The sequence below is a fragment of the Pipistrellus kuhlii genome, unplaced genomic scaffold (assembly GCF_014108245.1).
Source record: "Pipistrellus kuhlii isolate mPipKuh1 unplaced genomic scaffold, mPipKuh1.p scaffold_m20_p_37, whole genome shotgun sequence".
Classification (NCBI taxonomy): Eukaryota; Metazoa; Chordata; class Mammalia; order Chiroptera; family Vespertilionidae; genus Pipistrellus; species Pipistrellus kuhlii.
Window position 1 is genome coordinate 3017339 of NW_023425537.1, and position 24462 is coordinate 3041800.

General features: G+C 40.0%; 1 protein-coding gene across 9 annotated transcripts in view; it reads left to right on the forward strand.

The window, feature by feature from the left end:
• ABCA9 (ATP binding cassette subfamily A member 9) overlaps positions 1–24462 on the forward strand; it is a 153042-nt gene that overhangs the window by 92396 nt on the left and 36184 nt on the right. For 2 of the 9 annotated variants that reach the window (XM_045570766.1, XM_045570767.1), the window contains exons 1-8: positions 12725–12897; positions 15750–15851; positions 16736–16940; positions 20473–20637; positions 21410–21516; positions 22341–22567; positions 23097–23238; positions 23532–23717. The exons of 1 other annotated variant lie outside the window; for it this stretch is intronic. In XM_045570766.1, coding sequence (XP_045426722.1) covers positions 12871–12897; positions 15750–15851; positions 16736–16940; positions 20473–20637; positions 21410–21516; positions 22341–22567; positions 23097–23238; positions 23532–23717 — 1161 coding nt within the window. In that variant the 5' untranslated portion in view covers positions 12725–12870. Of the gene's footprint in view, positions 1–323; positions 400–478; positions 574–1219; positions 1340–1516; positions 1658–2883; positions 2964–5423; positions 5529–5658; positions 6876–12723; positions 12898–15749; positions 15852–16735; positions 16941–20472; positions 20638–21409; positions 21517–22340; positions 22568–23096; positions 23239–23531; positions 23718–24462 lie in introns of those variants that run through there. 6 more of the 9 variants (XR_006739589.1, XM_036407699.2, XM_045570771.1 and 3 more) reach the window with 6 other exon arrangements.

Sequence of the window (24462 nt, forward strand, 5' to 3'; positions counted from 1 at the left end):
GATCTCTTATCTCCCCCAGATCTCCCTACTCTCTCCGCTGTAATTTGACAGTCTGCTTGTTGTCTCTATATCTATCTTTTGGTTCATCAGTTTATAATGTTCTTTATTATCCATAAATGAGTGAGGTCATGTGGTATTTCTCTTACATCTACACAATGGAATACTATGCTGCCATAAAAAAGAAGGAATTCTCATCATTTGCAGCAACCTGGATAGAATTGGAGAACATCATGCTGAGTGAAATAAGTCTTCTTATTCACCACATCTCCCATGTGCCTTCCAGTTGTGCGCTGGTCATGTGGGTTGACTCCTGTTTGCTTCAGGTTGGTGGAGGCGTTCAAGCTGCAGGGGGAGCTGAAGAGCCAGGTGAAGGCCTTACCAGAGGGAATCAAGAGAAAGGTAGGGGCGGAGCTGGGGTTACCTCAGGAGACCCACAGATCCCAGATTCCTGCTGGATGCACTGTTCCTTTCCTTCCAGCTGTGCTTCATGCTGAGCATCCTGGGAAACCCGTCCGTGGTGCTGCTGGACGAGCCGTCCACAGGCATGGAGCCCGAGGGGCAGCAGCAGATGTGGTGAGAGGATGTTATGAGCAACCCAAAGTGAAAGTGTTTTTCTTAGCAAATGAAAGGCCTCAATATTATCAGGAAAAGCAATAATATGGGGGAGAGGGAACCTGATAGCCCACATATTAATACCTAAGAATTTCATTGTCATCTTAGATTGGGTATGCATGGCCCAATTTTATACTCAACCAGATCAATCTGCATTAAGTTTTTCTGTGACATTTCCAGATACATAATTCTATTAGAACAAAATAATTCTTTAACTGTTTTAGGATATATTTTGAAACCTGTCATTTTGCACTTTGGTGTATACGTCATTATTATCATGTTTTTAAATATGTTTCCTCTTTTTCTATCTTTTTTCCTACTGCCTTCTCATATAAACTCTTGAAGTTTAGCATTTTTCTAAACTTTTTACACAATGTCATTCTCTACATTATTTAGCCCAAGCCATGCACTGAATTATTCACTCTAACCAGTAGTTTGGTTATTCCCATGCCTGTTACCCCTGCAAAAAATAAAATAAAAAATCCTTTCTTTGTGTGATCTGAATTCACTGATTATTTCGTATGTGCCCATGGAAATGTATTTAATTTATCTTTTCATATTACCTTGGCATTCCCCCTAGTGAACATTTCCCTTGCTCTAACATTAGGCAGGCCATCCGGGCCACCTTTCGAAACACGGAGCGGGGCGCCCTCCTGACCACCCATTACATGGCAGAGGCGGAGGCCGTGTGTGACCGTGTGGCCATCATGGTGTCCGGGAGGCTGAGGTGAGTACCCACCTGAGGTCCCCAGGCATGCCCTGCATAAAGGACATTCCCCTGTGAGGGGCAGGAGGGGCCGGCTGCTCCGGCTCTCCCTGGCCCTGCCCTGGCCTCCAGAAGCCCAAAATCACCAGCAGTAGATTTCTCTCTCCCTTTTCTTGATTGACTCTCTCCTCCCTCCAGATGTATCGGTTCCATCCAGCACCTGAAGAGCAAATTTGGCAAGGATTACCTGCTGGAAATGAAGGTGAAGACCCTGGCCCACGTGGAACCCCTCCACAGCGAAATCCTGAGGCTTTTCCCCCAGGCTGCTCGACAGGAACGGTAAACCCAGGCGGTGCTCTGTTTCACCTAGGTCTCCGTTTTATTTTCTATCTTCTCATGCTTTTTTTTTGCTTTTTTTTTAAACCTTCTGGTCATTGTGAAAAATTCCTAGAGGAAGTCCCAAACCCAAGGGCTACTACAGGAGGGGAACAAGAGAACAAAGTGCTCATTTGCAAACTGATTCTGTAAGGGAAGGGGCCAGGTACTAACCGGTACCCATACCGAATTCATTGCATTGTCCTTTTAGAGGGTGACCCACGCCCATTCAAGGAGACCAGCTGTGTAACACCCAGTGCCAGGCAGCAGTCAGCCTCCCTGATGGTGTCTCTTAGTGTTTTTATTATCAGGAACATTATCAAGTCATAAATGGCCCTGGAGGCTCAGGTAGGTTAGACCATGCCAAATAACTTGTGATGGGGCCAGGGGGTGAGCCTGGTCTTCTTTAGTTAAATAGGATTCTCTCTAGGAGAGAAGGATAATAAGGAATCTGTTTCTGCCCTTCCAGAGGGGTATGCACGGTCAGATTTCTGCCCTTTGTCTCCCATTCCTGCCTCGAGAAAAAGAGCCTCTTCTTAAGAACCTTGAAATGGTCCTGCTTTGTACATTGTCTTCTTGTTCGAAGGGCATTCACACCGTGGCCATTTCCAACGCTATACAGATGTGTACCTGCAATCAAATCATTGGTGCCATTGTTGCTCCTTTTCATTTACTTTTTACCTAGATCATGGTCTTATTTTTTTTTCCAATTACTGCTTATATTCAGTATTATTTTGTAGTCGTTTCATGTATACAGCATAGTGGTTAGACAGTCATATACTTTACTAAGTGATCCCCTGATATTTCCAGTATCCACCTGGCACCCTACATAGTTATTACAATATATTGATTATCTTTCCTATGCTATACTTTACATCCCCAGAACTATTTTCTAACTGCCCATTTGTAGTTCTTAATCTTTTTACCTTTTCCACCCAACTCCGAATCCTCCTCTGTGCACACCTCCCCCCCCCAAAAAAAAAACCTGGCAACTGGCAAAATGTGCTCTGTATCTATGAGTCTGTTTCAGTGTTCTTTCTTTGGTTGGTTGGTTCTCTAGAGAAATGCACATCAAAGCCACAGTGAGATATCACTTCTCACCTGTCAGACTGTTGCTCCTTTTTGGATGTTCATTCATCAGGGGTTGTACACCTAAAGCCTAGAGTTCAGCCTCGCTCTTTTCCTTCCAGGTTCTCCTCCCTGATGGTCTACAAGTTGCCTGTTGAGGATGTGAGGCCTTTATCACAGGCTTTCTTCAAATTAGAGATCGGTAAGAGCAACTGTTTAGAGGTAAGACTCTGGGAAACAGCCCTAACCTGTTTGGCTCAGTGGACGGAGCATAGGACTGAAGGGTCCCAGGTTTGATTCCAGTCAAGAGCACATGCCCAGGTTGTGGGCTCGATCCCCAGTAGGGGGTGTGCAGGAGCCAATCAATGATTTTCTCTCATTGATGTTTCTGTTTCTCTCTCTCCTTCTCCCTTTCTATCTGAAATCATTAAAAAATATATTTGTATAAAAAGACTGGGAAACAGACACATTCAAAGCTGAATACCTTCCTTTCCTGAATTGTCTTTTTATTCTTCTTTGTTTGTTTGTCTGTTTGTTTGTTTTGCCTGTCATCAGTCATTAGAGTCGTTGGGCATCCTAGTTCTTTAAAAGATCCTTCCCCTTCAGTTAAGCTTAGGATGGCCCCAGACAGGGTTTCTTTTCACCCTCTGGTTCTGCCCAGCCCTTTACTCTGTGGTCTGTGGCTCCTTTTTGGCCTTATGAACAATGTTGCAGCATTCTGGTGGAAGGATTCCCACAATGGGGTCTGATCAACAGGAAGGATTTTATAATTAATTAGAAGCGGGGAGAGAGATGTTCCAGGAAGTCTGCCTCCCTGGAATATAATGGAGCTTTTTTCTGAAGAGCCTTCCTGTGTTTCTGCTTTCAAAAATGTCCCCTCCCTCCTCAAATGCCTTCTGATGTGCTTAGTTTGCTGAAATGGAAGTACTGATATAGGGGGTAAATCAATTTTTTATCACTTTCCTATCCTGTTATGTGAAGATTACACAAAGTACAAGATATTGAAATGTCCTAAGCTAGTCTTTTTCTCTCCAAATGTTTAGCCATAGTTACATTCTCAGCAGCAATGCATGTACTGAAACTCCAAGTAGCATGGGAGTAAAAGGCATGCCCGAGATTATTTCTTTGCCTTACTACATAGACTCATTCTTTTTTTTTAATATATTTTATTGATTTTTTACAGAGAGAAAGAGAGAGGGATAGAGAGCTAGAAACATCGATGTGAGAGAAACATCAACCAGCTGCCTCCTGCACACCCCCTACTGGGGATGTGCCCGAAACCAAGGTACATGCCCTTGACCGGAATCGAACCTGGGACCTTTCAGTCCACAGGCCACCGCTCTATCCACTGAGCCAAACCGGTTTTGGCCATGGACTCATTCTTGCATACAATTATATCCCTTTGAGCTAATGCAAGTTCCAGTGAAACTGGAGCCTCCCAGGCCCCCTTCTTCCTTCAGATTTGAAAACTCAAAGCTGGGGTGGTTAGTTTTGTCTCTTTTCTCACTCTATGTCCCAAGTAGATCCCGGGAAAGGAACTGGGGTGTTTACGGCATCCCTTGAAATAAACTTTAACCGTGCAGGTGTGGGACATTCAAGTAGTTGCTAGCGAAGAAGCTATTCTACACAAGCAGGACCAAGGGCAGGCTTAGAACCAAAAAGACCAGAAGCTTTCATTTCAGTACTAAGTGAACACAAAATAATTCAAATAATTGCCAGGGGAATTATATCACATGAAACATATGCAGTTGCAAATCACACAGCACTTTATTACTCACACAATTCCTGGTGTTGCAGGTACAGACTTATTGGGGATTCCAGCGGTGCTGTCCTCTGGGGTCCGGCAGCTGGACTGGTCTGGTCTGGTCCAGATGCAGAGGGCCGGTGTTCCTTATCTGAGAGCTCAGTTGCATCTTGTTCGGGGATTACTAGCCTTTCTTTGTGTCATCTGGCAGAGGAGCGTAGAGCGGTGTTGCTTGCTGGACTGACAAAAGGATGTGCCTTTGTGGCCGTCTTGATGGGTGAGCACGTTGACTGGTCTGGACTCCATTTTTAAAGGCTGTACTGCACCCACAGTAGTCTAGGTGGCTATCAATGAATTACATCAATGCAGTCATGTTAATCTCAAACAGGGCGAGGGGCTACATGTGGTTATCTAGGGAGAGTACCATCACTCATTCAGATGGTTATCTTGACAAGTCACTCTGAGTTATTTACTCAAGTTCAAATTTTTATCTATGGATTACACACGCTTCAGGACAGTGGGGGAATGTGTCCTTAATATCACACTTTAAGTTTTAAGGAAAGTTAATTTAAACGTTTTAAAACCTTCTTAACATTTTTAGGCATTTTTAAACATTTCTATATATTTCTACAACAACCTACTCACTTCTACTCACAGGTTGATGGTTTAGGCCTCTCTAGGTCAAGTATAAGGGGAAGAGAGAAGAGATAATGTGGAAGCAAAGTTTGATTTGATCTTTAGAGATGTCCTTTGACATTAGGGCCTGACTCCCTTTCTCTTGGGGTGCTTTTGAGGGTTCTTTGATGAGAGCCTCTCCCCTCCCATCTTTAGCCTCTGACCACAGCTTCCCGGGTGAGTGATGCCTCCTCCTCTTGGCCTCTTGATACTTTTTATACATGACTTTGGTACAACCTTCAGGATCCAAAATATATGACTTCCTAATGCCCATCCATCCATCCTTGTGCAGTTAAACAGAGCTTCGACCTGGAGGAGTACAGCCTGTCACAGTCCACCCTGGAGCAGGTAGGTCTGTTTTAGAGATTTCTGTATCATCCATGGAATATAAAGGTGCAATATATGCATACCCTTTGCACACACTCGGAGTTCCAGGAGGCGGTGTGACACCCTCTCTCTGTCTTTTCCTCCACGGCAGGTGTTCCTGGAGCTCTCCAAGGAGCAGGAGCTGGAGGACTTTGATGAGGAAGTTGATCTCTCTGTGAGGTGGAAGCTCCTCCAGCGGGAAGAGCCCTAAAGCCCCAAATACCCTGTATTTCCCTTTGAGCCTGTGTCTCTTTTTCAGTTAATATTTTATACCATTATAATAATGCAGACACAGACAGGGTACTTTTGAAACGAATGTCATGATTTTTTCTCAATAATATCACTTACAGTGGGACTAAAAAAGCCAGGCCATACAGCCTCTGGACCAGCAGACAAAATCCATATTTCATACAGTAGCAAACACAAAGAATACACTTACTATAGAATTGTTTATGTTTATGAGGATGGTGCAGGGATTGCTTAATTTTTTTCTCTGAACTTTAAAATATGGGATACTTTCTTATCTTTTTTATTATAATACAAAGTAAGACGATGTTGATTATGGGGAAAGTGGAGACATAGTTGATTACATGGCAGCACAGTCTTTCCTTTTTGTAATTCTTTTTTTATTTCATTTTTTTACTTAATTCACTGATTTTTCTTTCCTGGAATTTTTAGGATTTTACATTTTAGAGTCTGTATTTTGCCTACTGTAACTATTAAGGAAATTTGAAACCCATTAATATAAATAATTGCAATAAGACATTGAGTAATCAAGTTGATGAAAAAATACATACATTTACATACAGTTTTGAAACATATTTCTGATTTTATGTTGTGTTATGATGCCAGGATCTACCCTGATGCAAAGCACTAGAACTTCATAGATCTTAATTTCCCATGTCTGTTCATGTTGTGATTTATTCAACTGGTAATTCTATAAACACCTTAAAATCAATACAGCATATTTCTATACTCATACTTAGATGAGTTTTTATTGTTGTTGTTGCTACATTCATTGTTGCATAAGTCACTGAGTTTATGGTAATTTGTTATGCAGCAATTAAAGTCTAATGCAAGTATATAAATAAAGTCATATTTAGAGAAGTTGACTTTCCCAAAATCATAGTCCCAGGACCCAGAATTCAAACCCAGGAGTCTGTCTGGTGGCACCTACTTTAAGATATCACCAAGCAGTTATTAAGCACCAGATTGAGATTGCAGTGAGAGTATAAAGAACATTTCTTCAACTTGAAGTTTTGATTGCCTTTCAGGAAGAGAATCTGAAGAACACAATAGACACTATATAATCAGCTTCTAATTGTTATGGTATCAACTAGAATGACACAAGGATTTGAAGCTAAACACTATTTTTGCAGCCCAAACATAGCCAATTATGGTGGTAAATTCAAATGACCCAATTATGAACCACAGAAATGTAAAACCTTGATGCTGAGAAATTTTTGTGCCCATTGAGAAAGTTAATTGCCCTTCATTTTCAGGAGAGTCACAGTGATTGATTATATTGTTTGAATGATACCAAGATCACTTGGAGATAAAATAAAGTCGCCTATTTTGTGGAATCTTACTGAAGTCAGCTGGGGCACTGTTTCTCCTTTGTTGCGGCTTCTTTACTGAGAATCTGGGGGTAACAACAGCCCCACTTAATTTTCTATGTCGTTTAGGTAGAGATCAGTTGATGCTCTCCAATCCCATTCTCCCTCTGAACAGACGGGAAGACTTCATTGTCTAGGTTCCTTTACAGTTACTCTGGGACCATCCTACTCTGGGACCATCCATCTAGCTCTGGACTAGAGAATATAGAAACGATGTATGCCACTCTTGGGCCATTATCTAACTTTCCTGCTAGATTGTTTGTGAGGTTTCTCTTTCTCATATATGGGTTAGGAAAGAAGGTACACTGAGATGCAGAGAGCACAGTGGAAAGTACTCAAGTCCCTGAGTCACCATGTAGAGGCAAGCAGCCTAGAAGAGCTAGCTGGTCTGCATAGGACAGAGTCATGAAATCCACACACACACACACACACACACACACACACTCAAAAACAAAACCAACAACTGAACTACTGCAAGACACTCAACTACTGACATTATTGAGACTGTGGGGTTGTTATACCAGGCAGCTAACATTACTCTGGCTGATAGAGTATATCATACCAAGAAAGGGATGGGACAAAAACCTGAACAGGGCATTGATGCAATTGCCAAGGACCTTTGAACTATCCCAAGTTGCCTGTCCCTGATCCTTTCCTAGATCAGGACTCTGCAAGGGCGATCTTTTCTGTGTTGACTCTGTAACCAGTTGATATTTCCGTCAATCTCAGTTTATCACCACCAGACTGCCCTCAAGGTATTTAGATAGACAAAAGTAACTTCCTGCTGTGACTGTTCATATAAATGTTTCCTGTTTTAATGCTTGTTTTGGGCAGCCTACATCCAAGGCTTACCTGTGCCTCAACCGGCCCTGGGCAGCTGGGCAGCCGCAGTCCCAGGCTTGCCTGCACCTTGGGCCCATAGCCAGGTGGGGCTGAAGGGACTGGATGCTGCCATCTTGTGGCTGTGAGAACCGCCATCTTTGAGGGTGTGACAGTCAATTAGCATATTCACTCTTTATTAGATGAGACTAGATGAGAATTAATCAACAGTGGCACTGTTGAAATTGCACTGGGTAATTTCTCTTTGGAGGCGGGAGGAAAAAAGAGAAGCTGTCCTGTGTACTGTAGAATTTTAAGTGGCATTCCCCCTCTCTGCCCACTAGATGCCAGGTGCAACCTAGCCCCGAGTGTGACAACCAAAAATATCCAAAACATCCCTCTTGCAGTACAATGATGTGTCAGGAGGATGTTGGGGGAAGGAGGGGAGTCTGGTCAAGAAGACTTCCTATATTTTTTGTTGAGCAAGTAAAATGTGGTACTGTTTCCTGGGATTAAAAAAAAAATTAATAGAAAAGCTGTGATATGGGAAGCAGAGAAGAATCCAGAATTTGCTTTTTAAGAAGTCAAACTCCTGACTAGATTGCCTGAGTCAGCAGGTCAGTGTAGGTCACACTTGGACAAATTGTTTTTTATTGACCTCCAGCTGTACTTGGTTGGCTGGCTGTATCGTATCCTAAAGAAGTGTCTTCCAGAGGGACTCTGATATTTGTAAATGTTCTTGTGTGTTTCAGACAAAAGGGGCTGGTTTCCAAATATAAATCACTACCTTTGCAAACAAGAAGAAATGGAGGAAACATCACTATTTTCAAATAGTGAAGAAAAAATAATAATAATAAAGAGGTTAGTCAGTGAAAAGCATTTTCTCCATTCAGGTGTTCTGACCTTGGAAATGACATCTTGACTTAGGCAATCTAATCAGTATTTGGAACTAATTTTGGATTCAGTGTTTTCCAGCCAAGAGAATTGCAGCCACAACCTCCTAGAAAGTTGTCTGAATGAGAATTTTCAAAGCAGGGAAACAGTTCAACCATAATGCAGACCTGTGTGAGGGTGTGGCAAAGGTGTAATAGCCACCGTAATGAGAAAGTAAGTTCAGACTCAAGATCAGTAGGCAACTCCATACACTACAACAGGATATATTACAGGGCAATTTACTTATGGGAAATTGGGCTGGAGTGAACAGATTACAAAGCAGTTTTTCACAAATTATTCTCCTCTATCAGACACCTGTTACAACACATTTTTAAAAATACATGTTTTTATTTATTTTAGAGAGAGAAGAAGGGAAAGGGAGAGAAAGACTTTCTTGATGAAGAGAGAAATATCAATTGGCTGCCTTCTGTATGCCCCCTACCTCCAGATTGTGACCTAGGCATGTGCCCTGACCAGATATATACCTGGCTTTCTTATAATTGTTGGAGTAGAAACATTGATCTGACACAGTCTGCTACATCTACCCCAAATCAGAAGCACTCAGCCAACTTTTGTTTGAAGTTCACAGGTCTATGAATATTTGCAAAAGGACACAGTAATAAGAACTGAGTGGCTTGATTATGTGTAAACTAGAGGCCAGGTGATGAAATTCGTGCACGTGTGGGGGATTCTCAGCCTGGACTGCACCCTTTTGCAGTCCAGGAGTCCTTGGGGGATGTCTAACTGAAAGTTTAGGCCTGCTTCCCATGAGGATCAAGCCTAAGCTATCAGTCGGACATCCTTCGCACTGCTGCAGAGGCAGGAGAGGCTCCTGTCATTGCCACTGTACTCACCAGCCGCAAGCCCAGCTTTTGGCTGTGCAGTGCTTCCCTTGTGAGAGCACACTGACCACCAGGGGGCAGCTCCTGCATTGAGCGTCTGCCCCTGATGGTCAGTGCACCTGATAGACATTTCCACCCTGAAGTCAATTTGCATATTAGCGTTTTATTACATGGGATCATTGATGCATGAGAAAACAAAAGCTCAATGCACATGAATTACAGCATGTTTTGGTTAATGTGCCCACCAAAATTTTATTCGAGTAAAGAATATTGAAATGAAAGAGAAGTCATCTGGTCAGCTGGTCAAAGATAGGGGGAATGACATATTCAGACCAGATGAAGTAGACTTTGGGGCATAGAAAGTTGCCAGGGATAAAGATGGACATTATATAATGATAAAAAGGCCAAACCATTCTAAATATATACCACAACTTTCAATTACCTTAGGCAAAAACTGTCAGATCTGAAAGGAAAGACAAAGCCTGTAATTTTTGTTAAAATCTTCACTACTCTTCTCCCATTAACCAATAGAACCAGTAGACAAAAAAATAAATAAATAAATAGTAAAATAAAAAAATAAAAACAGAAAAACTTAACAGCAACCAACTAGATCTGACATTTATATAACACTCCACTCAATCACTAGCAGAATATATTTCCTTGCATTTGGAATATTCACCCAGCCAGACACTACCTTGGGTTATAAGACAAGTCCTAATCGATTTGACTAAACAGTTATAGATTTGAATTGGAGATCAATAACCCAAAGATAACAGGAAAATATGTAGAGATTTGGAAAGGAAACAACACGTTGCTAAATAATCCATGGCTCAAAGAATAAGTCTCAAGGGAGATTAGAAGAAACTTGGAACTGAATAAAAATGAGAAATACAGGAGTAAAAATCCTGATTTCCCGGATGAGATAATCAATTGGGCAGTTGTAGAGAGGAGCTTCCCTCTGATGAAGCTGTTTCTTTTCTCATAGTTTGAAGACAGTGCTTAAAATTTTTGGTGTGAGCCACAATCATCTTGGACATAATAGAGGAAAGCTTACACATACTGGATTTCCTCTATTTGATTGCTCTTTATGATATGATACTGAGTATACATACCAGTATAATATGATACCAAGTATATTGATTTCAGAGTGAAGAAGGGGGAGGGAGAGAGGGTTAGAAACATCATTAATTGGCTGCCACCTGCACACCCCTACAGGGGTCAAGCCTGCAACCCAAGCATGTATTCTGTCCTAATTGATGAGTTGACACTTAACCACAATAGCTGGGCATCTAGATAGATCCTACTCTGTAAGCCAGTGGCCAAATGCCTCACTTTTAAAACCAGATATTCTGGAGGAAATGAATGGATAGACAGGTAATTTGTAACATGGGTGGAGACCTTCCTATTTTCACAATCTGCTTAGGTTGGAAGAAATCCTCTGCAACTAAATTAAAGGGCTTCATCCACCCACACTTTCACTCAAAACACCAACTCCAAGAGCCAACCCTCACTGTGCCAGATTAAGTTTATCTTCATTGAGTTCCATGTATTTTCTAATTGGCAAGTTAGGCAAAGGCTCAACTTCCCATTGACTATGGTGCACTCTCACTTTCTTCCCAAACTGCTAGTCTTCTGCCTCGCAGTGGTTGGGCAGTTGCTGTGCAATACCACCTAATGAGCTGCCTTTAAAACCCAAGGAAATGGCCAGGCTGGTGTTGCTCAGTGGTTTAGTGTCAACCTATGAACCAGTAGGCCATGATTCCATTCCCAGACAGGGCACATGCCTGGGTTGCGGGCTTGGTGCCCAGTGTGGGACATGTAAAATGCAGCTAATCAATAATTCTCTCCCATAATTCATGTTTCTAACCCTCTCTCTTTCTGCCTTCCTCTCTGAAATCAATACAAATATATATTTTTAATAAACAAAACACAAGGAAATACTTGGGAGTTAGACAATCACTGGGGACTACAAAGAGTAGTGCCTGAATACACTAAAAAGAAAAAGAAAAGGGGAGACTATTGGATTTTGGTCCTCTAATTCAACTATAAGACCCAATTGCCCTTTTTTTTTTTTTTATCTTCACTCAAGGATACATGTATTGATGAGAGAGAGAGAGAGAGAGAGAGAGAGAGAGAGAGAGAGAGAGAGAGAGAGGATATCATTGTAAGAGAGAATCACCAATAAGTTGCCTCCCATACAGACCCCAACCAGGGATCAAACCTCAAACCTAGGTATGTGCCTGACCAGGAATGGAACCAGTAACAGTTTGGTGCACAAGATGATGCTCAACCAATTGAACCCTTCTGTCCAGAAACAAATGTAAAGTCTTAACTATAGAAAAGATTACTCCCTGCAATCTCTGTGGAAGTCTGAAAGAGTTTATCTGGTTTTTAGTTGTTTCCATGGTGCCATCTCCATCTCAAAGTGGCTGCAGGTTTAGTTAAGTATTTGCTGCATTTTTGTTTTTATTCAGAAGCCTTCAGGAGATCCTGATTAGAGATCAGGATCTCGAGTGTTCTTCGAGTCAGTAGCTAATGGAGAGGACAAAAAGGCGTGTATCTGTGCAATTAGGATTGTCTCAGGAGATTGCTATCCAAGACTGAGGCAGGTCCTAACGTAGTTACAGAATGTGGTTGCTTTTTGAGCTTGTGAAAAGAATGTTACCCGTGAGATAGTATTGATTATAAGTAGATAATCAGTTGGGAAATAGACTTTTAAAACATTTTTAAATTTTTCTAGAGTCTGCTTCTTGGTAAAAAAATAATAATAATAAGTTTATTCTGAAACTCTGATGCTTCTGTTAATTCAACTGAAACACTGAGAATGAAGATAACGTATAACTGTTCAATTTTACAGAGAGAGAGAGAGAGAGAGAGAGAGAGAGAGAGAGAGAGAGAGAGAGAGAGAGAGAGAGAGAGAGACCCCCCAAGGGCAGTCACGTGAGTGTACTTTTTGGCAGGGCCAGCAAAACTGAGATCATAGTCTCTTCTGGAAATAGTCTTCCCGTGACCTTTCCACTGAAGCCAAACAGTTAATGCAAAATCTGTAAATGCGGCCGAGATCAGGAAGGAATGTGACTCGCTTCCTTCTATATAAGAAGTCCGGTGGATAAAATGTTATGTGCTTCACGCTTCTCAAAGGTAAGCTCGTTGTCTTTGTTTTGTTTGAGAGTGCATGTGTGTTTTTTTCTATCACAAAATTATAAATAAATCTTTAGTAACTGAAAGCCAACCAGCGATAGAGAAACTATTTTGAAAATGAATGGACTATTTGGATGTGTTTGGACATCTGATATTTACAATTGTAAAAATGAAAGCATCGTGTTACAGCATACGTTTATTTAAATGTTTTGCAATTGTTACGTGGTTTTACGCCAGAAACTGAAGGTAGAAATAAGCTGAAATTTGTTCAGAGATTGTGAAGAACTGAGATGATTGACACTTTATTTGTAAACCTGGATCGTCTTTGAAGATCTTCACTTTTATTGCACAATAACTTGGGGGCATTGCGATAAACTTTTTCTGATTTTGAGACTGTTTATTCAAAAAAAACCACAGAAACACAGGGGCGGGCAAAGGCAGGTTGTCAGTGGTGAGTACATGAAGTACCGCGTTTGTTCTTGAGTTATAATTATTTGCTAATTATTGTCTCATTTTCCATATGAAACACTGGGAACCTGCCTTTCCCCCCCTTGCATGTCTTTGTTGCTGTCTCTCGGGCTTGGGCTCTAAGAATTTTAGAAATGAAAACTGCCTTCCAGGGCTTTCTGCCTTGTGCACACCACGTATCAGGTCCCAATGTGAAATGTGCAGCTTTTCCTCATCCAAACACTCAGTTACTCTGCAGGACTCAGGGCTTTCACACACCTACAGTGTAAACCTTTTGTTCTGAATGCAAAGTGCCCTTTGAAACTGCCTGCTACTTGTATGAAAAGGAATGCACGTGTCTGTGAGTCTGGATAAACTACAGAACATACTTAAGCTCAGGGGAAATACAGTACGTGGTGCTAACTTACAATGGAAAGGCTAAAGGGTTGGAGCCACGCTGACATGTTCATGCTACAGTGGGCTGTGGCTGATTCCACAGTGAGGAGATCGCCCTCTTGCCCAGTTTACCCACCTGCTCAGCCCTGCACAGTTTCTTTAAAAGCAGTTGTTCTGGCCCTGGACGGTTTTGCTCAGGGATTAGAGCATCAACCTGCAGACCAAAGGGTCACCGGTTCGATTCCCAGTCAAGGGCACATACCTGAGTTGCAAGTTCAATCCTCAGCCTTAATCAGGGGGTGGGTTGGGATGGGGGAGAGTATGGAAATAGTCTTCCCATGACCTTTCCACCGAAGCCATGTGATGTGTCTCTCTCACATCAGTGGGGGTGAGATTTTTTTAATTGGTTACTCTGAATTCTCTGCACTAGAACCTTCTATGGGGATCCTGAGCCCCTCTCACTGGATACCCTCACCTAATGCTTTTTCCAAGAATCTTTTCCTCCCTCCGACTGCCTCTGCATGGGCTCTCCAGCCTCTTCACTCAGTCCACGCCTCCCTAGATTTGCCTCTCTGCCTCAGGAGCATCCACGTGTAGGTTCTTCCTCTGGCAACGCCCTCTGAGGCTGCCTTGGCTGGTAAGCCTGGCATTGAAACCGGCATCCAGACTCATTTCTCAAGCCTTGTCCCTAGGAAATAGACAGCCCTGCCGGCATCTTCTTCCAAGAATGGAGTGGGAGCTTCAGGCAGGGGCCCTTGTCCCACTCGTTATCACAAAGGAGGAGGCCATGACAACGGCCTGCTCTCTGTCCCGACTCATGTTGTGTGCATAGAGGAAGGAGACTGCTTGCTCCAGGTTCAGGACTTAAAAGCCAATTTCAGGGTGGAGATGCTGCTCTCAGCTCAAAAGCCCTGGCCTAGTCTTCCGAATCACCTGGCATGCTTCCCAGAAAACTAGTGATTGTCCCAGAATCCCTTACTTCTTATTGATCAGCTCAGGTGCACAGTTTTCGCCTGCAGTGAACTTTGGGAGCATTCCAGTCCCACGGTGTACAGGGCAGGCTCAGCAGGTCATATTTTGTGATATTGTTTGTTAAGGCAATGGAGAGGATGGAGCTATTGTTATGCATAGAGGCATCTCCTTCTGGGAGGTATTCTTGGTCCTTGGGGTGGGGGTGGGAGGGAAGCATGTATAAATTCCCCTACCTAATCCTCACCACACCTCCAGCTCACTCTCTTCCTCCTCTCTCTCCTTGCTCAAGGTGGCCTATGCTAAGACTGTGACTTGCTACTTTTACCTGGAGGAGGGATATGGTTTACTATGTATTTCTGGTGCAATATCTGCAGAAAAATGCTGCTCTCTGCAATCGCTTTTGGGCAGAGCCCCTGGAATGTTTTCACAATAAGCTGGTCTACACACAAGCCAGAGGGTTCCGGGTTTCTCACCCAACTAACGCTGTCCAAGCCCAGTCGGATGGAATTTCTACCTCCATCTGGAGCTCATGCGCAAATGCATGGCAGCCTCCCCATAGGAACCTGTACACTCTATTGGCAGATCTGGAATTACTACTAAAATACAAAATAACACTCCTGAATAAATAACAAAAATAAATAAATTATTATTTTTGGTTTCAAAAGATTTTTTTTTTAAAGTAACCATTATATCTTTAGGATAAGAGGGAAAACGTGGAGGGGAGAAAAAAAGCTTGATAACATTTAACAGAAGGTAAGAATGTGGGCAAAACTAGAAGCAAAGGAAAACCAGGTTTGACATGAGTATAAAACACAATAAAAGAAAGATCCTCCAAAACAAGAACTTATTTGTGAGAAATCTGGGGGCAGAAGGGAGCCAGTATTAAATGCTAACTTGGGAACCCTCAGATACTAGGCACTCAGATTCAGAACACTGGCGTTCTCAGGCTGCTTGTTTGGGTGTTGGCAGGATTTTTTTTTCCCCATTAAGACCATCATATATGCTTACCTTCTCCTTTTTGTTTCCTCATGAAACAGGGCAACATGAGTAAGAGAGAGAGAAGTGTGTGTCAACAAACTTGGGCCTTATTATGCAAGAATTTGCTTAAAAAATGGAGAATGAAAAGGGAGTCCTTAATGGTATGATTCAATATCTGTTTCTCTTCTTTATTTATGATTGAATAGTGTTCATTCCTTCAGAGGTATCTGTTTATTTTCCCTCTAGAAAAAAAAAAAAAACCACCTTAATACAATAGAAGAAATCTTTCTCAAAATATTTTTATTAAGTCCTGTATTCATTTTGAGATTATTTTTGTGTATGGTGTTAAGTTGGTGGTCATTTTTTTTTTTTTTTTGCATGTGTATGTCCAATTTTCCCAACACCATTCATTGAAGAGACTGTCTTGACTCCATTGTATATTCATGCTTTATTTGTCAAATATTAATTGAGCATAGTGTTTGGGGTCGATAGAATGGATTCTCTATTCTATTCCATTGGTCTATATGTCTGTTCTTGTCAGTACCAGGCTGTTTTGAGAACAGTGACCTTGTAATACAGCTTGAAATCTGGTATTGAGATCCCACCTACTTTGTTCTTCTTTCTCAGGATTGCTATGGCTATTTGGGTCTTTTTTTAACTCCAGATGAATTTTTGGAGTTAAATTCATGTTTGTGAAATATTCCATTGGTATTTTAATGGTTAGGGCTTGGGCAAAAGGCAACCAATTGATGTGTTTCTCTCTCATCAATGTGTCTCTCTGTCTTTCCCTCTCTCTCCCACTCTCCTAAAAATCAATGAGAAAATGTCCTTGGGTGAGGATTAACACAAAACAAATAAACTCCTAGTAATAGTTCATTGATATGACCCAGACTGCTGAAATTTGTACTGTCGATATTGAAAATGTTTCAGAATGGGGTCTATATTAAAATGAGAAAAGTAAATGAGACAAACTGCATGACCAAATGATTGTGGGTCACTTATTTGAAATCATAATTTTCTTTATTTTTTTTCTTGCATTGTGTAGGAATGGTTGATCTCATTGCTCATACTACTTTTTTTGTACCTATATCCTTCTACTCATGAAGTCATGGATTTTTCTTCACTACCTACTATAGACCTGGGACGGGTAGATTCATTTAACCTATCTACATTTGTGATTGCTTACGCACCTCTCACCCATACAACCCAACAGATAATGAAAAAAGTTGCCTTGGCCACCCATATAAATAGTGAGTATTATAGCAGTCTAAGAGGAATTTCTAATGTCAATAATTTATTTGACTGCAGATGCATGCATTTAATTTGTACGTATGTTGGTAACTATGTCAGTTGTCACCATTTCTAGATAGTGTAAAATGTGAATTTTTTTTTTCTTTCCAGAGCATAAGAGGCCATATCTAAGTAAAAAACTGTGAATGTATTTCTTGCCAATTAAAGGGTTATCACTTGCAGTGTGCAGTCTTTCCAAAAAAAAATTGGCTGATGTTGTGTAGGGTTTGGGGAGGCATGGAACATACAAATGGGTAGATGTTGAAAAGGAGGAGTGTTTAGCGATTTGTTGTCTTGTAGCTGTGGAAGCTTTGTTACTGGAATGAGACTAGTGCTCTAGTATTTGCTTATTATTATATCCAAAAAACAGCCAGTCTTTTCTCCTCTTAAATTTGATTATAGGAATTTTATTCTCACCTTTCATTATTAAAAAGATTACCTAACCATATTTGAAGATCCTCTTGAAGAGTATTCTGTGTTTTAATTGTTCACTGTAGTGGAAAGGTACTTATCAATGAAAAATAAGATGATCATTCTTATTGTCAACATTGTGTCTGTAAAAATTTCCTGAAATTTGAGAAGAAGCAGCGTAGAAGAGAGGACTGAACATAGTGTCAGAGAGCATTTGCAGACTGAACATAGTGTCCGAGAGCATTTGACTAAAGTAGTTCTGTGTTATATCTGCAGTACGTTTTACAAGTCATTAGCTTCTCTGAGTCTCGCCACCATATTTAAAATAAAGTTAATAGTACTATATTTGTCATGAATATCCCAGTTGAGAATGAGGGAATTCCAATTCATCTTGTGGTAAGGAAAAGGGGCACCTTTTGTGTAGCTTAAGGAAAAAGAGTACCAAAGCACAGCTGGATAGATGAGTGTCAACAGCAGAGGAAGAAATGTGTGTCTACTTCTGAGGTCTATAGCAATGTGTGCTGCCTTCATTCCTAGGTCGGCTCTGCCCAAAAGATGCAGAGTTGGTCTTCAGAATCTCCAGTTGTAGCCCTACCACATAAACAACTCCAGTGAAAGTGAAAGGAATACAACAGATCTTTCCCAACATTTCAAAGTAATTTCGGAAATCATACCCATGAAACAAATGGTGGTCTTTAGGTTAGTCTGGATCTTGGTCCATCAGGAACTAATCTCATTGCATAGGGAGGTAAAAGTATTGTCATTATCCACTGGTTGAGTTTTCAGATCCCCCTGTAAACCACATCCAAACCACAGGATGTGTGAATGGAAGAGGGGCAGTATCATAGATAAATGTTAGGGTGTTTGCTAGAAGGAGGACTGAATGTCAGTCAATTAAAACAGGAGCTTTGTTTTTGTTTTGTTTTTTTGTTTTGTTTTGTTTTGCAAAATAAACACACACTTCAAAGGGGAATCTATGGTGATTGCCCCATAAATGTGAATTGAGTTATAATTTGACAGTGGTTTATTGCTTGCACAACTTTGTGAATATCTTGAAAATCTTGAAATTGCACACTTTGAAAGGATGACTTTTATAGATCTAAATCTCAATTTTTTTAAGAACACAAAAACATGACTTGAAAGGGACTCAGTATTAATTTTAGGCACCATAATTCCCTACCAAGGGTGGTATTATTATAAAGGCAACCTGTGACTCTTGTTCCACCCAGTCACTGGAAGTTATAGAATTCATGTCTCTTCTTTTTGTCAACCTCTGTCCATCATTCCACTCTGGCCTCAGTTGTGTTTGGATTCTCACTCCGTATCTGAACTCAGCACCCAGAAGTCCACCCGCTCTGCAGTTTATGTTCATGACTGCACATCCCAGATTATGTGGACCTTTCTTTCCTGTCCTTGCTTCCCTGCACACAGGCCAGGAGGGTAGGGGTAGACCTCCCTAGCTTTCCCATGATACTACAGCACACATCACACCACTGGTTCCACTTGAATCTGAATGTCTACACTGTGCATCTTGCCTGCAAACACTGAATCTGCTGTTGATTCAAAATCTTAACCTGAGGCCTAGTCTTCCTGTGTACCCTGAGATGGGTTTGTTCCTATCTCACAGTGTTCTCCTAGGGGCCCCGATGACATAAGCATGTGCTTCTCAACAACACCTTTGGTAATAGGCACATGCAATTGCAATAATAAATATTCATTAAATGACTACTGTGTGCAAGATCTTTACCTGGAGTTTGTCTTCACAATGAATGTGTTATTATCTTTAGTTTATAGTAAGGTCACTTGTGATTATGATAATAAATATTAATAGTATTATTCTGTATTATATTTACCTGTACTATGTATAATATTCTGTATTACTAATAATTTGTACTAAATTTATTTTATAAATATGGAAATTGAGTCAAAAAGGTTAAGGGACTTACTCATGATTATAGCATATTTAATGAAAAATATTATCCCAGGGGAAAAAATGTTAATTCTGTCAAAATATATGCTGCTTTCTCCCTCCACTTTGATATTTGACATTCCCACCCCAATGAAAGAACTTTTCTTTCATTTCTCCTCATTTTTTTCAGTCTTACTAAAGCATCTATATGGTACTAAATACATTATTAGCAACAAAAAAAAGGGATTATTTTAGTGATATCAATATAAGCATATTAACTATACTGTAAGGATTGTTAAAGAAAAATGAAGTTACATAGTTAATTCCAACTGATATAAACTATTACTAATACCTAATTTTAGATTTGTTGTAATGCTAATTCTAGATTTTTTTATAATGCTAATTCTTCTTTGAGTATTTAATTGATATGGTATATTATATGTAATTAAAATTGGTTCAATAATTCCAACATATAAAATTATTTTTTATGTATGTCTTCTGATTATACACTATCTGGATAAAATTATAGAAAAGTCTGTCCCACCAGCCAGTGTTATTCAGTGGTTAAGCATCAACCTATGAATCAGGAGGTCACAGGAGGCCCCAGTCAGGGCATATGACCAACTGGGTTTTAAGTTTGATCCCCACTGTGAGGCATAAAGCAGCAGCCGATTAATGATTCTCTCTCATCATTGATGTTTCTCTCTCTCTCTCTCCCTCTTCCTTTCTGAAATCAATAAAAACATTTTTTTTAATTAGAAATGTCTGTATTCAACTTTGACTGCCTGACTTACTCCAAGTGGATATATGATTTAATTTTATTTCCATAAAGAACTTTAATAAAAGCAATTGAATGTGAAACCTGTAGTTAGTCTCCTAATACTCCCGCTATTATTTCATGTTCTATTGGAAAGGAACTGTCGCGGATTCTAACACACTGGGAATAGCTCAACTTGTAACATTTTATAATAAATAAAAGTGCAATATGCTAATTAGACCAGATGTCCTTCTGGACGACCTTCTGGACAAAGCTGAGGCTGTGAGGGAAGCCTGGGTCCCAGGTGCAAGAGGGAAGCCCGTGCTGGCAGCCAGGTGAAGGAAGGCCTACCCTTGCATGAGTTTCGTTCATTGGGCCTCTAGTTAATTATAAAATTACTTTCTTATAATGGCAGAAACAGATGTCTTAGGACTGTCCAATGAAGAGAGGATGGAAGAATTAATGGAAAATCTTCCTAGGCATATAGTAGGAGTCATCTTTACTGATACATTCTCATATAATTTGAAATTCTCACATGAAGAAACAATTTCAAAAAGGAAGGAACACAAAGACCATACAGGTAACTTTCTAGCTATACAATTCCACTACTTTCTATTTAATTTATATCATAGGCATATGTGGGAATAGGTGGTAATGCATTGAATTTTAAAATCTGTATCTGCGATGGTGATGTCAACAGGCCAATGGACACATTTAGAAAATGTGCAGTGATTTTGAAGTACATTAACATACTGTATTAAGTTGTAGTTTTATATATATACTTATATTTATATATGTTAAAATATATATGTATATATATGTATGTGTGTGTGTGTGTGTGTGTGTGTGTGTATGTATATATATATATATATTGTATATATATATATATTACATGTCCATAATTTATTTATTGCAGATATGAATTCTGCCCAGATTTCTTCAGGAACATATTATATTTCAATCAAAATCATAGCGGATATTTAAATATAAATTTATATATTTATTCTAAAATATACCTCTAAAAGGAGCACAGAATAGCCAAGATGCTCTATAGAAAAGAATGAAGTTACAAGTAATTAAAACTGTGCTGCAACAATAGTAATAGACAGGTAGATGAGAGAACCAGAAGAGAGAACTCTGGAAGACATTGTGGATCAGTCAGTGCAAGGAAAATTGTCTTTCCATAACGAACAAAATGAAATTATTTCACATGAAATGACAATTTCAGATGAAAAGTTAAATGAGAAAAATACATGCCTCTAAACCTTTCAAAGGCAGTATAGGACAATGTCTTTTATAACTGTGGGATGGAAAATAATTTCTTAAAACAGTTACACATCTTTCCCTTAAAGCTCATTGTTATGAAACATATCAAGGAAATATGGACTGTGGAGTCACAATATCCTGGAAGACAGGCTTTGTGCATCTTCAAGCTGTCATTAATGCTGCTATTATAGAAGTGAGTACAAAAATGTCCAATGCAAACTAGTGTTCAATGCAGATTAATGGTATTAGAAGCATCAAAAGTTTCATCAGCTCTGGTCCATGAGTGTCATCCTGTACACCAAAGGTCACCGGTTCAATTCTGGTCAGGGCACATACCTAGGTTGCAGGTCCCATCCCTGGTTGGGGTATGTATGGGAGACAACCAATCAATGTTTCTCTCTCTTTCTCTTTTGGCCTTCCTCTCTCTCAAATCAAGTTTTTTCAAGTTTCATCAAAGAAAATATAAATCAATAGCCTTGTTTTTTCATTTCCTCACCGGTTTGCTTACAATAAATTTACCTAAGTTGCCACGTGCCAAGGAGGATAAGTATAAATAGAAGAGAATTTTTCTCCTCGGAGAAGCCAGGCATAGAATTAAATTCTTGGAAGAGGAGAAGTAGGCAGTCATGGAGGTGTTCATAAAGTCCTTCCAGGTAAATGAGCACTAGCTTCTCGGTCTAGGAGACCACGGAAGAATGCCTCATTGAAATAACATTCCACACTGAAGCTTGAGGAAAGAAGTTTGCTGAATAGATAATGTCATCAAGACATTTCAAGCAAATCATCAGGCAAGGTTAGGCAGAGAGGCGATAAAGCACATGGCTAATTTGGGGAACTCTGTGCAACTCTGGATGCCTGGAGTGGAGGCTCCACGCGAACAAGTGGCAGAACAGGGAAGTGAGAAGTTGGGCTAGCATCAGCTTCACACAGACCCATTACTTGTCCATAGTAAAAGAGATGATTGAAAGAATACGGAGCCTGTCATCCATAAATATACAAATCCATGTCTTTCTTCAGATCACAACAAATCACTCGGTGATGGAGGAATTGAAGTCAGTTACTGGAAAAACTATGAAGATACATCCCTTCGTGAGTCACGAAGGGTTAACCATGGCTATCACCCTTTTCTTCCTCATCGTTACCTTTTCCCCATTCATTTATTATGCCTCTATTAATGTCACAAGAGAGAGGAAAAGGATGAAGGGTTTGATGACAATGATGGGTCTTCGACATTCAGCATTCTGGTGAGTCAAGTGTACCAATAAATGAAGGTGGGAGTTTAGGGAAAGTGGACTTCTTCAAAGCATCATTTGGCAAATGCAATGATTTTCTCCCTTTTTTCTACAAATGGGATCCATTGTCCTTAGTGGAATGCTTGTCAGGCTGAGGCTAGGGGTTACTATGCATCTCAAAGAGAGGACATCAGGTTTTGTTTTTTGGGGTGATTGCAAAGCAGGGTTCCTGGGGGATGACCACTGAGTCTACAGATAAGTGTGGTCAAAGTGATAGACATCGGTGCCTAAGCCAAAAGTAAAATTCCAGCCAGAGTGAGGCTGAAAGGGGAAAAAGAGGTCCAGGATCAGAAGCCCTTTTGGGGATCAGGTATGATGGATATACTTGAGGGAGCAGACTGGCAGAACAGGCTGGTATATCAGGGCTGGGTAATTGGAATTTAAAATGTCACAAGTTGAGCTATTCCCAGTGTGTTAGAATCCACGGCAATTCCTTTCCAATGGAACATGAAATACTAAAATAACATTATTTCCCCCTTAGGCTCTCCTGGGGTTTGCTCTATGCTGGTTTCATCTTCATTGATACTCTTTTATTAGTGCTTATTATAAAATCTACCCAATTTATAATTTGGACTGGCTTCATGGTGCTCTTCACTCTCTTTTTCCTCTATGGATTGTCTTTGGTGAGTTGGGGAATTATCCTTTTTCCCATCTGATAAGATTAAATGTTGGTTTTCAAATAGGTTATTGTTCTAAATAATCCTTTTCTTCTGTGCCTGTTCTCTTTGCAGGGAAAGTCTGTAGACTGGTATTTGACTTGTAATGCCAGTTTGTAGGGGAAATTTCAGATCATCTTTTGTATTTAATACATAGACTAATAACATAATGCTAATTTTATATATTTGATTTCTAATGTTATTTTGTTAGGAATAATTTCTAGAGAAACATAAACCAACTGTGTCTTCTCTCCCCATAGATAGCTTTGGCTTTTCTAATGAGCGTCTTGATAAAGAAGACATTCCTCACTGGCCTGGTCATGTTCCTTCTCACTGTCTTCTGGGGGAGTCTAGGATTCACGGTCTTGTACAGGCATCTTCCTGCGTCCTTAGAGTGGATGTTGGGTTTTCTCAGCCCCTTTGCCTTCATGCTTGGAATGACCAAGGTGAGAAACCATCTGATCACTTACTAATGGCATTTGTGAGCCATCTTCCTTCTCTGGGATTTTGTTTCTGGTATCACATTATTTACTTCATTAAAAATCAAACACTGGCATGTTAAATTTTTGTTACATTTTCTTTCTTCTACGCAAACATATATAAGTATCTACAAATTGCATCCTGGTGAGATTAGGCATAATAATTACCTTAAATACAACAATTAGAATGCTCTATGCACTGAGTTATAGGAGCAACTCAAATCTCAGAACACGAGAGTATAAGATAAAATAAATTACATTTAAATAAAAAATAAACTATTATTTTGCTATGTATTAACCCTATTTTTGTCTCCTCTCATTTCTATGCTTAGTATTATAAGGTAGAAAGTCCTAATAAAGACTATAGTGAGGTTTTAAAAGCTTTGGCAGCACTTAGCCCAGTAAAATAAACCATGGGTGAGTAAAAAAAAAAATAGAAGGCCAATATATAATTTTTGGATTGTTATTTTGGCAGCTAATTAAATATGGACATGATGTCACAAATATAATACTAAATAACTCTTCCAGTTCATATTTTGACTTAGTAATTATACAGCATGCATGATCATAGAAACCAAAAAAATAATAAAAGTTAAAGTTAAAAACACTTGAAAATGCATTCAGTGAATTACATTTCTGTTCATAAAATATCATTTCTCTTGATCTGATTCTCACATTAAATTTACTTTGCCATTCTTCCAATTAATGGTCA